Here is a 14836-nt window from a genome sequence, read left to right as displayed (position 1 = left end):
TTTGTTGATGGTTTCCTTTGCTGTGCAGAAGCTTTTTAGTTTGATGTAGTCCCATTTGTTTATTTTTTCTATTGTTTCTCTTGCCCGGTCAGACGTGGTGTTTGAAAAGATGTTGCTAAAACTGATGTCAAAGAGCGTACTGCCTATGTTTTCTTCGAGAAGTTTCACAGTTTCAGGTCTTACATTCAAGTCTTTAATCCATTTGGAGTTAATTTTTGTGTATGGTGTAAGGTAAGGGTCTACTTTCATTTTTTTGCATATGGCTATCCAGTTTTTCCAACACCATTTGTTGAAGAGATTTTCTTTTCCCCATTGTATGTTCTTGGCTCCTTTGTCAAAGATTAGCTGTCCATAGATGTGTGGGTTTATTTCTGGGCTTTCGATTCTATTCCATTGATCTGTGTGTCTGTTTTTGTGCCAGTACCATGCTGTTTTTGTTACTATAGCTTTGTAGTATATTTTGAAATCAGGGAGTGTGATACCTTTGTTATATCTTTAAATGTAAAATATACATAATGAATATTTTTAAAAATTCCAGTGAAGTTGAGAGAGGAATTGTGGACATGGGTGGACATCAAGCTTACACGTATTGTGGACATTGAACTTTCAGATATTGATGCTCCAGTGTTTTAAAAAGTCACAAGTAGGTGCCTAAAGAAATAACTGAGGGGCCGGCCCTGTGGCTTAGTGGTTGGGTGTGCACGCTCCGCTGCTGGTGGCCCGGGTTCAGATCCCGGGCGCGCACTGACGCACCGCTTCTCTGGCCATGCTGAGGCCGCGTCCCACATACAGCAACTAGAAGGATGTGCAGCTATGACGTACAACTATCTACTGGGGCTTTGGGGAAAAAAAAATAAAAAAGAATTAAAAAAAAAAAAAAAAGAAATAACTGAAAGAAAAAACACGTCATACTTGCATTTAAAGCGTGAGAATTTGTGTCGACTCTAGAACCAAGCTCCCGCTAAGGATTTGACTCCTTAGCAATTCATTCTAAGACTTAGTATAAGACCTTTATTATTTTTTTTATATAAGACACCCGTTCTTAAATAAGCATTTATCACTTTATTGACCTGGACTAATACAAAGAAGCCAATGGCTAGTGGCAATCAAGTCCACATTCTTGAAGATCATATGTATTTTTGCTGACTCCTTGGACCCTGAGTTCCTGAAAATATGAAGTGAGAGACAAAAAAACCCAAACCATTAGCAAAAGAAAATCAACATTAAAGCACAAAAGCACCTTCATTGATGTTCTCGCCACCGATAGTTCCCAAACTTATAGAATTCTTGAACTCGGTTATCTATAACACTCTCGAGACAGGGAAGGAGCTAGTACTTTATGGAGGCAAATATGTTTCCTTTCAAATGTTCTGTTATAGGTGGAAAAAAAAAATAATAAAAGAAACCCACAAACTTATTTTATATACAGGCAAAAAGGCAAACAATGACAAAATGTTGAGACTAAGGAAAGCATGTGAAACAAGAGTAAAATTTATTATTAGTATATGTAAAAAATTAATTTTACTTGCCTTGGGGGAGGGGCCTTATTTTTTCTTTCCTTTGTGAGGACACTGACTAAACTAGAATGACAAGAGGTTCACTTCCAGAACATGTTATTCAGGACATTATTTACATCTATGTGTTTGTGTATGTATATGAAATCTATCAGAGCATACAAAGGATATATGTTTAACCAAAAGGAAGAAAAAAGTTGTACCTTTGTTATTTAGCAGTCAATTCACATTTGCATTATCAAATCTAATCATTGTTAGTTTGATATAAATTTTCTTGCTTTGTTACTGAGCTGGTTTTTAGAAAATATGTTTATGTGTCCACAAGTAAAACAAATATGTGTCAATTTCTTAGGATTCCAGTGTCAGAATATACTCTTATGAATTATTTCTAAATTATTACTTAATCTCATAAGGAATTTACAATTAGGACCTTCATTAATAAATATGTATTTATTAATAAATATATAATTGCTGTGATTTGTTAAGGCGCTGGCCTTTTGCCATTATATATATACACATTATATACGATACATATTATAGCTATCACACAAACCAAAGGCAAAAAGAGGACACTAGCTTAAAACCAGAATCTGACTTCAAATAGTCCCTGTTAAAAATAAAATTTCCAAGTTAGTTTGTAAATTTGTTGTTTGAAGCAGTTTCTCACTGGGCTGATGTTATAAATTGTGGTTCAGTTCCCAAGTCCATAGAAATTTATTTAAGCCACAATTTAAGTGAATTTTAGTACCATGCTTAAGAGCGAGACAAAAACTATTCACCAATTTAGAAGTTTGTTTTGGTTTGGTTCTCTTCTCCTACAGGAGCTGGTTTTTAGCAGTGGGACCAAGGAACCCTACTCTCCACGGGCTAGAAACTAGCAAAACAAAACCTTAAAACTTTGAGCACAGGGTGACTGTTTGAGTCTTAGGTAATATGGTCAGGGTCAACAGCAACAGAGAAAAGGACAAAAGAAAAAAATTAGTAGCAACATCAGATAAGAAAAAAATGGAGTCAGCAAGGAAGTGGGTAACTCTAGTTGAGTAGGCATCCATAAGTCAGGGTGGTTTGGCTACTGTCCCACACAAACATTAATCAGTTTAAGAAACAATTTTATTTTACAAGTGAAAGTTTGGAAAAGTAACAAAACATAAGTAACAAAATAAAACCTCCGGTCATTATAATGGGATATTTTCTATGATTGAAAAATATGAGGAAAAAGTACAAACTGTACTTGTGGGGCAAATCAATGTTTAGTTCTTAATTCCAAATTGAAGTTTATAAGATTTAGATGAAAAAAATCTTGAAGAAAAATGTTCATTTACATATTTACCGCTGCAGCATCTGGCCTGTGTGCAAGTCCTGACTAAGCAGGTTGTAGAGAAAAATTTCAGATTAAGCCCATCAGCTTATTAGCTAAAGATCCTCTGGCTAGACTTCAAGCTTTACAGGCAGACACCTTTCCCTTGAAATGTTAGAATGCTTTAGTGTTATTCTATCATCGTGTCTCTGTTCCATGGAGCTGCATCCATTTCCCCCAATCTTAGCACAATGAGAGAGATGTTGAATAGACAGGGCAGGAGAGAGATGAAAACATATATTCCAAATATTAGCAAACCAATAATATTCTAAAAACAATTCCAGAAAAAGAGCAAAGACCATGTTTAAAAAGTCAAAACTGAATCACTCAACCTCTGTGGTCTCTGAGGACCATAAATTAACTTTAATCCATAAACCCAGCCAGTTGCCTTAGCCCACAGACTGTATTTTGGCATAAATTTTCAGCTGTGCCAAAACATATGCAGCAGGTGCCTCTCTCTCTGATACAAGCAATATTTAATTGGATCTTTTTAAAATAACAAAAACATACCTGTATTTGAGAATAACAATAATACAAACATAAGATATTATATTATTGTATTATAACATACTTTTATAATATACTTTATAATATACTTTTATATTATATAATAATATGCATTTGATGGATATTTTAGTTTGTTATTCTACTCTTAGTTTTGTTCTTCAAATACACCTGGAAAACATTTTAAGCAAATTTATAAGTGGAAATATTTAAATGTTCCATTACTTGATAGTATTGGAAAGTGTGTCTGGTTATTAGGTAAATGCTCATTAAAACTCCTCAAATGTACTACAGAAGATATATACATCTATAGTGTACAAAGGATTAGGGATTCCTTCCTTCCCTTCTTCCTTTATCCTGAGGGAAGAGCTAGTGAGCTTAAGCTTTAACTTTAACAGGTTAGAAAAAGGAATCTTACACATCTACTAAATTAAAAGTTCTATTATTAAATGCCTAAATTTTTAAGTCACTCGGTTTCCTAGCTACTTCGATGGAATCAGCAGTCATAGATCCAACCCCAACTCCAAGACCGGAACGTCGTAATGATAGTTCCAAGGCAGAAATCTGACGTAATTCTTTGCGACACAACTTTACAGGTGTGACACCATGAAGCTGTCCCACATTTCCCACTGGCTGAATTTGGGGCGAGGGTCGATTATGAGATTTTGTAAACTGATTTTCATCTATTTCTGTTTTATCCTCAGTGCTTAACAAATATCCACTAGTGGGTGCTAAAGAGCTGTAAATTGGAGGTAATTCTGGTCCATCTTCCCAGAGCTTCTGAGGATTTGGTTGTGTTCTTAAGCTGCTTGCTGAACTGTCTAATTCTCTTTCCCTTCCACTTAATTTCATACTTTCAGTTCTTGAGGCCCATTTTAATTCTTCTGAAACCACACCTGCTTCTTCTGGGTTCAGGACTCCATCTCCAGCATCATGATCTAAAAATAATCCAAAAAACAAAAAAAATTAGAGATTTTCTCAGAAACAGGTATTTTAATCATGATATCCTAACATAACTACATTATTATCACTCAATATAAGTTACGCCTTATAGCTTTTTTTGTTAAATGACTTCTTTTAGACAAATAGAAGTGTGAATATGAATTATTCTTATTTCACTTACAGGCATCCTGCATGTGAATAATTGAGAACTTTTAATTCATGGAACAAAGTTGAGAAACAGTCTTCTAGTGATTTCAGTACTCCCTGGAAACACAGAAGTGCTTTGGGCCTCTCAGGTGCCTTTCCAAGCCTGCCCTCCATTGGGCTTGCCAGTGGGGAATCACATTCCAAATCCTAGCTAAGTGAAGCCAGCACTGGAGAGTACTGGCTTTGCCTCATATGTCCAGGGAATCTTCTGGGACTTGGCATTATGTGTGTGAAAATCTAGTCTTGGTTGGCACTCCCAGCTTGAGAGCAGGGTTCTGCTCTCTGAATGTATTCTGGGGTGCATGCCACAACTTCCACCATCAAAAGGGAGACGAGAGCACACCCCCTCAGTGGGGGACACTCCATTGCAATGAGTGATAGGAGTGAGTGAAGAGATCGAAGCTCGAGGTCCTCAAATCATAGAATCATATAATACTGAAGAAAAAAACTTGTTAAGGGAAGTCCATATAGGTACTAGACCTAATATGGTGAAAAATGCTTACTTTAACATATGTTGATACGTGCTTAGTACACCTCTAGTTCTGCAAATACCAAGTTTAAAAACAGAAGTTACACATTGGCTGCTCCCAAGCTAAATCTGGCCCACAGATATGTTTTACTTAGGCTATAAAATAATACACGACCCAACATTTAAAAAGTGGAAAGTTTCATATAAAAATATAGATTTCCAGCTTTTATAGAAAAATGAGAAGAACTAACAATTTCTGCCTGGCAACAGCACCTGGGGCAGAGTTGCTCCTGCCAAGCTAGACAACTACTGCAGTCCCCACTGCTCACTCTGGCTTCCCTGGCTCCTGCAGGCATGTTAGTTTGGGACCCCTGCTTTAACACATAATTGATTTTCTAGTTTTTAAAATTCTTCTCACAAACAAAAATCCTGAAGTAGCAAATGACAGAGATCCTCACATGAATTAGCAGATCCTCACAAAGTTGACCATAGTGGTCACAGTGGCTCTCAAACTTGGCTACACATTAGAGTCACTGGGAAGCTTTTAAAAATCCTGATGCCCAGGTCACAGTGTCTGGAGAGAGAGCCAGGCATCTTATTTTTTAAAGATCATATGTGAAAGAGCAGAGATGGGCTCATTGGAGAGGCTCACTCCCAAGCCCACTTGGATTCTTCACAATAGAAAGTTTCCCTTTCTCAGAATTTTACAATTGAGGGAACAAACTAGAGAAAGATTAATTCACCCAAGGTCACACTGCTAGTAAAAGAAGTTAGGATCCCAACCAGATCTTCTGACTCTTGTATCCTCACACAGAGTTTTATTGTGATTTAAATTGAAACAAGGATCAAGTTTTAAATACTTAAGTGTATAGATTGCATGTCCATATAAACTGATTTTATCCTCACAAAATATGTTAGAAAACACATGCACTATAACAAAAGCACGATCCAGAAGTGACCAAGATATTTTGGTCAAAAGATTAATTTTTCTATTTGAAAATGCTAAAAAATATTCAAAGAAGATAAATACAAGTATGGTAGGCAGACAATGAAAAGACTACTATCAAAAACCAATAAACTGAATACCAAAACAGTTATGTTTTAACTAGGATACTGATTATTAAACATAAATACATTTTAAGGAACTCAGAATTTGATATATTTAAATTTCTGTATTTTATAATTCAAACAAATTTTGTTTAATGTCATTATATTAGAGCAGCATTTTGAGATAGGATATAGTACAAATTATATCCCCACTATGATTCCAACTGTATTTTTTTTAAAGCATGGGGAAAATATTGAAAAGAATTATCCTAAAATGTTATTAGTTGTGGGTAGGATTATGGGTGCTTTTTTCCTGCTTTGTTCCTATATTTTCAAAATTTTCTCTAATGTCTATTTATTACTTTTTATAGCCAAAAAATAAAAGTATTTAAGATGTTTCGAGGTAGAATAGCAAATTAGCTAAAGTAATACCTTCAATATTATTATCAAGACTAGACTTCCCAGGTAACTTGGTCAGATGGGTGCTACCCTCACTTTACATACCTCTAAGATTATTTAACTTTTTTAAGCGTTTTATGTTTGTTTCATTAAAGAGCAAGATGAGGATCCAGGTTTCTTAAAACTGTATACCACCATACCGCACTGTCATTCTAAGAGATGTTTAGGAGACTCAGTAGTATAAACATGGGCCATTTAAACACTAGATCTAGGGCCGGCCCCACGGCTTAGTGGTTAAGTGCGTGCGCTCCGCTACGGGTGGCTCGGGCTCGGATCCCAGGCGCGCACTGACGCACCACTGGTCAGGCCATGCTGAGGCCGCATCCCACATACAGCAACTAGAGAGATGTGAAACTATGACATACAACTATCTACTGGGGCTTTGGGGGGAAAAAAAAAGGAGGAACATTGGCAATAGATGTTAGCTCAGAGCTGGTCTTCCTCAGCAAAAAGAGGAGGATTAGCATGAATGTTAGCTCAGGGCTGATCTTCCTCACACACAAAAAAATAAACACTAGATCTATAATTTCAGATATCTCAAATTTGAAAGTGGATTTTTTTTATTGATGTTTTAATAATTTTTAACATTGTGAAATTTTGGGTTATACATTTTTGTTTGCCCATCACCATAAATATGACTCCCTTCACCCCCTGTGCCCACCCCCCCCCCCCATTGCCCCTGGTAACCACAATACAGTTTTCTCTATCCATGTGTTGGTTTATATTCCACATATGAGTGAGATCATACAGTGTTTGTCTTTCTCTTTCTGGCTTACTTCACTTGACATAATACCGTCCAGGCCCATCCATGTTGTTGCAAATGGGACGATTTTGTCTTTTTTTATGGCTGAGTAGTATTCCATTGTATATATATACCACATTTTCTTGATCCAGTAGTCAATCGAGGGACACTTAGGTTGCTTCTACTTCTTGACTATGGTGAATAATGCTGCAATGAACATAGGAGTGCATAAGCCTCTTTGGATTGTTGATTTCAGGTTCGTTGGATAGATTCCCAGTAGTGGGATGGCTGGATCATAGGGCATCTCTATTTTTAATTCTTTGAGGAATCTCCATACCGTTTTCCATAGAGGCTGCACCAGTTTGCATTTCCACCAGCTATGTATGAGGGTTCCTGTTTCTCCACATCCTCTCCAACATTTGTTGTTTTTTGTCTTGGTGATTATAGCCATTCTAATGGGCGTGAGGTGATATCTTAGTGTTGTTTTGATTTGCATTTCCCTGATGATTAACGATGTTGAACATCTTTTCATGTGCCTATTGGCCATCTGTATATCTTCTTTGGAGAAGTGTCTGTTCATTTCCTCTGCCCATTTTTTGATCGGGTTGTTTTTTTGTTGTTCAGTTGTGTGAGTTCTTTATATATTATGGAGATCAACCCCTTGTCAGATGTATGTTTTGCAAATATTCTCTCCCAGCTGGTGGGTTGTCTATTCATCTTGATTCTGGTTTCATTTGTCTTATAGAAGCTCTTTAATCTGATAAAGTCCCACTTGTTTATTTTTTCTTTAGTTTCCCTAGTCTGGGTAGGCATGTCATCCGAAAAGATTCCTTTATGACCAATGTCAAACAGTGTGTTGCTTATATTTTCTTCTATGAGTTTTATAGTTTCAGGTCTCACCTTCAAGTCTTTGATCCATTTTGAGTTAATTTTTGTGAATGGCGATAGCAGATGGTCCACTTTCATTCTTTTGCATGTGGCTGTCCAGTTTTCCCAATACCATTTACTGAAGAGACTTTCCTTTCTCCATTGTATGTTCTTAGCTCCTTTGTCGAAAATTAGCTGTCCGTATATGTGTGGTTTTATCTCTGGGCTTTCAATTCTGTTCCATTGATCTGTGTGTCTGTTTTTGTACCAGTACCATGCTGTTTTGATTACTATAGCTTTGTAGTATGTTTTGAAGTCAGGGATTGTGACGCCTCCTGCTTTGTTCTTTTTTCTTAGGATTTCTTTAGCTATTCGGGGTCTTTTGTTGCCCCATATAAATTTTAGTATTCTTTTTTCTATTTCCGTGAAGAATGTCATTGGGATTCTGATTGGGATTGCAATGAATCTGTAGATTGCTTTAGGTAATATAGACATTTTAACTATGTTTATTCTTCCAATCCACATGCATAGGATATCCTTCCATTTCTTTATGTCATCATCGATTTCTGAAAGTGGATTTTTTTAAAAGCTAAAATGGTCTGATGCCAATTGTTCTGTTTCCTACATAATACCTGTTTACATTTTAATTTTTTGCAGGTAGTGTTTCAAATGTTTTAATTACATCAGTAAGTATCTCTGCATTACTACACCAAAAATCAGAAAGTTTAGTCTCTTTGGCAGGACTTGTATGTTTGTATCACATCTGCATCCTAAGACAACTTTTATCTTAGCACACAGGACCAGGAGTCAGAAGACAAGGGACCTTAGATCATTTCTAATTATTGTTCTGTTCAAGAATCACTTGACCTCTCTAAGCTTCAATTCCCTCATCTAAAAATGGGTTGTACACATGGACAAAGAGAAGAGATTAGTGGTTACCAGAGGGGAAGGGAGTTGAGGGGTGGGGATAAGGGGTGAAGGGGCACAATTATATGGTGACTGACAAATGATAATGTACAACTGAAATTTCACAATGTTGTAAACTATTATAACCTGAATATAAAAATAAAATAAAAATGGGGTTAGTAGACACTGGCCTACTCTGAGTTTGAGGGTTAAATGGAACTACTTGTGAAAATGTCTGTACATGATAAATACCATAGATATAAGGTAGCATTAGAACTACTTTTCTAAAATATTACTAAGTTTTAAAATTTAAAACTATGTTAATTCTGCTTATATTATATATTCAGAATATATCTTTTGATTGTGCATACATGTAATTTTTCAATGGTCTCTTTATATCTTTTTTTATGGTTTCTCTTTTTATAATTATCTTTTTTTATTGAGATATAATTGACAAATCACATATTGTTTCAGGTGTACTCTTTACATCTTGTTGTACCCATCTTTAAGCAGTTTTCTTTACAGGTACAAAATAGGTGTGTTCCTAAAAGGCTGTAAAGTTAATTTTTCAAGAGCTGCACTGAAATTATTAGAATACTTTCTCTAAAGGAAGGCTAATTATTTTAGAAAATGTAGAATATGTTATTTTAGAAATATTGATTCTTCTCTATTTGGTGGGCTTAAAGAGGATATATTTTAATATATTAATAATTAAATTATAATAATTTATATTATATTTAGTTATAATAATTTCATTATAATAATATATAATAATTAATATATTACCTTCACGGCACTTTTTTACTTTTGCAAACTGCTTTGTCATGTTTTATCATTTCATTAAGGGAGGTGCTACTTATACATATCTACATATAATTATGTAAGAAAATATCTTTGTCTCAACAATGCGTTTTATTATATTTTGAGTTTCCATAGGTCATGATATGAAAAGACCTGATTGATCTTAGAAATATATACAATACTATTTTATCTTTACTTTTCTTATTCTCTATTTATTTTACATTTTTTTGTGATAATCAGAAAGCTTAATTTACTATAAAATAGGAAAACAACAGCTATCTTAGATTACAGGGTTATTTTAAGGATTTAATGAGTTAGTGGAATACGAGGGTCCCTGGTACATTGCAGGCAACCCAAGAAATGATCATTTCCTTCACACACATACATTTGTTTGTTCATTCACTTCTCCTGTGTTCTTTCTGTCTCACACACAGAATAGACAACTATTTTTGTTTACAGAGACAAATAGAAGTTAAATATCTAATCCTAAATAACCCAATCAATTGGGAAAGGCTACACTACAAACCAGGCTGTGTTAGCATGACAAGTAACACTAAATGTCTTACGTTCTGATGGTACCAGTTGCCGCCGAGCTGCTTCCCCTACCAGTTCCTTAAGTTTCTTCTTAAGGTCTCTGCTGGTTTTCTTATAAAAATAAAGATCTTTTTCTAGCTGCTGTATTTTATCTTCATATGTTTTTAAAGTTTCCGTAATGCCTTCCCCATCTTGCTCTATAAAACAGAAATTTACCTTTAAAATTAGCTTAATATAAATGAAAATAATGTTCAAACGTAGCCCCCAGACTAAGTTTAAAGGGTCAAGAGTATGTTACACACACCTGTTATCTGAATGGAGTTGTTTTCAGTTACAATTTGGATTCTTCTGCCTTTAAAATTTTTCAAAGTACGATGGAGCCCTTAGTCACCTTGTGTACCCTACCCTGTACCAAACACATTTTCATGATTCATAAGCACTTTCTGAGTAGCTACTAACTAGATTTATCCTTAGAACAGCAGAAAGGTGTTTTCTATAAAAAGCTCACAGAGCTGGGAACTCTTATCTTATTTAAAGTTTATATCAGGAACTGTGGATATATGGAAAGTCATAAGCCTAAGGTTTATAGGCCCAAGAAATATACAGCTAAAAAACCTCCACGAAAACCAAAAACTCCTCAAAACAGGCTAGAAAGATTAAATTACAAAGGAAAACATCACAAAAAAAGAAGAGGGGAAATAGCATAAAGTTCTAGTTTATGCTACAATATAACTTAAAGCTTCTAATTAATATTTATGAATGTCTAAAACTGTCCTCATTAGGTGAGGTTCTAGAATCAGTAAACCCTAGTTTACTGGCCTTCAGAAAATACATAGTTTCAGACCTACTCTTTCCTATTGGTAAATTAATAAAATGGTCCTACTGGTTTGTAATCTTGTTATAATTAGCTGTTTTGTAAACTTTGACCTAAGAATATTTGTATATTTTAAATTAACTCATCATCTTGTTTATTTTTATTTTTATTTTTTTTTAAGATTTTATTTATTCATTTTTTCCCCCCCAAAGCACCAGTTGTATGTTGTATGTCATAGGTTCGCCTCCTTCTAGTTGCTATACGTGGGACTCGGCCTCGGGTTGGACGGAGAAGTGGTGCCTTGGGGCGCGCCCGGGATCCGAACCCGGGCCGCCAGCATCAGAGCGCGCGCACTTAACCGCTAAGCCACGGAGCCGGCCTCATCATCTTGTTTAAAAAAATAATTTAAATTAATGACATCGTAAATCAGAATCCCCATAAAGTATATTATATAAATCAACTTAATTTTATGTCCCATATTTAGTTGAAATTAGAAAATTCATAAATTGCTAACATTTTCAGTTACAACTCTGTTATGAAAAACTTGTACAGCTATAGAAATGAATGATTTTTTAAATGTTCTCATTTTGCTATAGCATGAGCTTTTATGGTACAATGTCAATTACTTGAAAAATACATTAAAAACTCTAGTAGGATATTACTTTTACAGACTTAAGATAGAACTAAAATAAGGTAAGGAGAGCATGTTTGAATGAAATGATTTATGGGACCATGTCAAAGAAATCCTGTCATCAGGCAAGTGGTTGCTAATTAATTGGTTATAGGATTAACTTAGATGCAAATTGCCTCAACACTCAAATTCATATATTTTCCAATTTTCTGCTTACTCAGGTTGTTTCTTCCAGATGCCTTTTAGCCCATTTCCAGTAACAGATTCATGAGAATCAAGACTAAGTAGCCAAGCAGCCTGGACTGAAGTAGTACCAGTATTGCCTGGCAGTGATTTTGTTGCCATAACAACTATTTATATATGGCCATATGCCCAGGTAATGTGAGGACCAACTAATATGACAGCTCTTTCTACATCAGAGTTGACAGCTAAACTATTGTGCACTGATATACAGTATGTGCCCATCAATGGTAGAGTAATTTTGACCTAAGATATAACTTAATGCACAAAATTTACAATCAACTAAAAATTATAACAAGAACTATAACTAGAAATATGACAGTCATCCCACATTTGTACACAAAAACTAGACCAACAACAAACTAACGGGATTACAGCAGTTCTTATGTGTGTGCTGGGACAGGCAGGAGGGATGGCATTTCAAGCATGAACAGCCCTACATCAAAGTCAACTGTGCCAACATGTGGCAACCAAAACACGCAGAGCACAAAAACATGTAAGCAGTAGCTGTTTATCCAGGTTGGGCTTTTAAGTGATCAAATTCTGTCCACTTCCTTCTCCAATCCCCTCCTACACATGACCTTTACACATGAACAAGAAGGGACAGGTACCTCTGAAATGATGTAACAGCAACTGCATTTTTTGCTCATGTTCCTTTTGCTGGAGCATCAGTCTCCGGTCACACTGCAATTTCAGATGTTCCAGTGCAGATTCCAACTCACGGACTATATTATCTCGTTCCAGAACCTGCATTTTAATTTCTTCATTCTGTAACTGTAGTTTCCGTTCAGCTTCTCGCAAATTAACCACCTAGAAAAGACATTTTTTGACCCTTTAAGTGTGTGTTAGAAAGCTTAATATAATAGATTAATCTACTTCTCTTAGACTATATAAGATGAACTTCCTTAATCACCATGGTATAACTAGGCAGTGCTTTGTAACATACCCACAAAATAACCTAACGGCCTTTTGAATTTGTTGTTGACTTTCTCTCCAGAAAAATACTCATTTCTACAAAGGGTTCTCAGGATCAGAAAATCCGCTGACCTTGGCCTCGGAGCTCTGAGTTAAGAACCCTTGTTCTAAGAACACCACAAGAGTCATCTATATCAAAGCCCTGGACAGTACTCCACTATTTTTCTGCCCTCCATACACCTGGCAATAGGAGCACTCTCATCAATAATAGTAACTTACTACTGACAGTAATAATCCAAGAGGAGGGCTGTGCATAACATTTCCATTAATTTTTTCATTTTTATTTCACTTGTCTAACAGAATTAGAACTTTATTTTAAAACTTCAGTGTTTTCTTTTTCATTAATTGTCTGATATTCCCTTAAATTGAATATACTTTTCAGAGGAAAAATTATCTACTTGTTTAACACTTCATAATATGTATCTTAAGAGAGGACATTAGAGAAAAGATATAGTTCTCAATGCTATGAAACATCTCTGCATCAGTAAATTGTCAAATTTGTATAAAATATAATATTTTAATTGATATTAAGCATTCAGGTTAATGCTAAAATCTATTACTGTCTTTGCCACTGATGCACCACTTCATTTCCATTTCACTTCACAGGTTACGATGAGAAAGGACAGGTACTCCCACCCTACAGCAATGAAGGAGAGAAAGGGAACTCAAACTTGGAGGGCCCTTGATTGTTCATGAATGCTAAGTAGCAACAACCAAATCTAGAAAATATCAAAGAAATAGTGACTGAGGAATATAACTTAAATTCCTTGCTTTTTAAAACTATTTCAAAAAGCCCTTCTCTCAAGTGGCCCTTAAACTTGAAGAAACCCACAGTTAGGTCTCATGTTTGCATGACCACAAAGCTTTCACACGGCAACATTCAGTACTGGAAACAGAAATCATGCTTGAACTTGTAGTGACACCATCAAATCTTAAGGCCTTTCAATTTCTTTAAAAATTCTAAATAAATGTGGGATATATAAGCATCTTGACCCTCTTTGTAAGAAAATACTCTGTCCCTCAAAAAACAAACCTTATTGAAATATCTGAAAAGAATAGCTCTAATCTCAGTAGGACTCAGGCAAATTAGTTTTTCCAAGACATCTGCTTCACTATGAGAGAGGTTTTGTAATGAAGCTCTGAGCAAGTTCTGGCGACTCTGGATACTTTCATTCTTATATTCAATTGCAGCTTCCAAAGCTTCAATTCCTTCTTCAAGTTGGAAAAGAACATGTTCTTCCTAGATACAATAGAAATTATTCATTTTACATGAACTAGTATAACTTGCACTTTGTCATATACTAAGATCTCACTATGCCATTTGAGTCTTATCGACATTACTACTCTTCTAAATTTTAAGAACATAATATTTATTGAGTACTTCCTATGCTACACAATGCAATACATATATATACAACATATAATCATTGAATCTTCGCAATAAACCTTGAGTAGTAAAATGGAAGAGGCAGAAGCTTAGATGAGTTATGAAATGTCCCAAGGTCATACAGCAAATGCTGTCACCAAGGAATACACTTGAACAAACCTCAGCCCATAGGATTAGCAGTATTGTCATATATCTCCCTCCATTGCTCCTAAAGTGCATGTTATGTTTCAGTGAAATCTGGAGACCTCCTGATGTCCCTTCAAGGATCTATCAAAACATAGGATCTATCAAAACAAGGATCTATCAAAACTTCTTTTCCTCCATTGCTAGGAGGAAAAGAAGAAATAAATTTAGAATAACTTATTAAGAACTAGTAATCAGAGGAGAGTCTCTAGGGAAAAAACACAGTATGGCATAAAAAAGAGTAGTGAGGATTTAAG

General features: G+C 35.3%; 1 protein-coding gene across 3 annotated transcripts in view; it reads right to left on the bottom strand.

Moving 5' to 3' along the window:
- Positions 1–2606: 2606 nt before the first annotated feature.
- KIF27 (kinesin family member 27) overlaps positions 2607–14836 on the bottom strand; it is a 92915-nt gene continuing 80685 nt past the window's right edge. For 2 of the 3 annotated variants that reach the window (XM_087444390.1, XM_087444391.1), the window contains exons 15-18: positions 14043–14249; positions 12646–12844; positions 10382–10546; positions 2607–4313 (exon numbers count right to left, since the gene is read on the bottom strand). In XM_087444390.1, coding sequence (XP_087300516.1) covers positions 3829–4313; positions 10382–10546; positions 12646–12844; positions 14043–14249 — 1056 coding nt within the window. In that variant the 3' untranslated portion in view covers positions 2607–3828. The remainder of the gene's footprint in view (positions 4314–10381; positions 10547–12645; positions 12845–14042; positions 14250–14836) is intronic. The other variant, XM_087444392.1, reaches the window with a different exon arrangement.

Source organism: Ceratotherium simum, chromosome 20 (genome assembly GCF_057802395.1).
Source record: "Ceratotherium simum simum isolate JZ-2026a chromosome 20, ASM5780239v1, whole genome shotgun sequence".
In the NCBI taxonomy this organism is placed as follows: Eukaryota; Metazoa; Chordata; class Mammalia; order Perissodactyla; family Rhinocerotidae; genus Ceratotherium; species Ceratotherium simum.
Note: the sequence above shows the minus strand (reverse complement) of the source record. Positions and strands in the feature narration are given on the sequence as shown.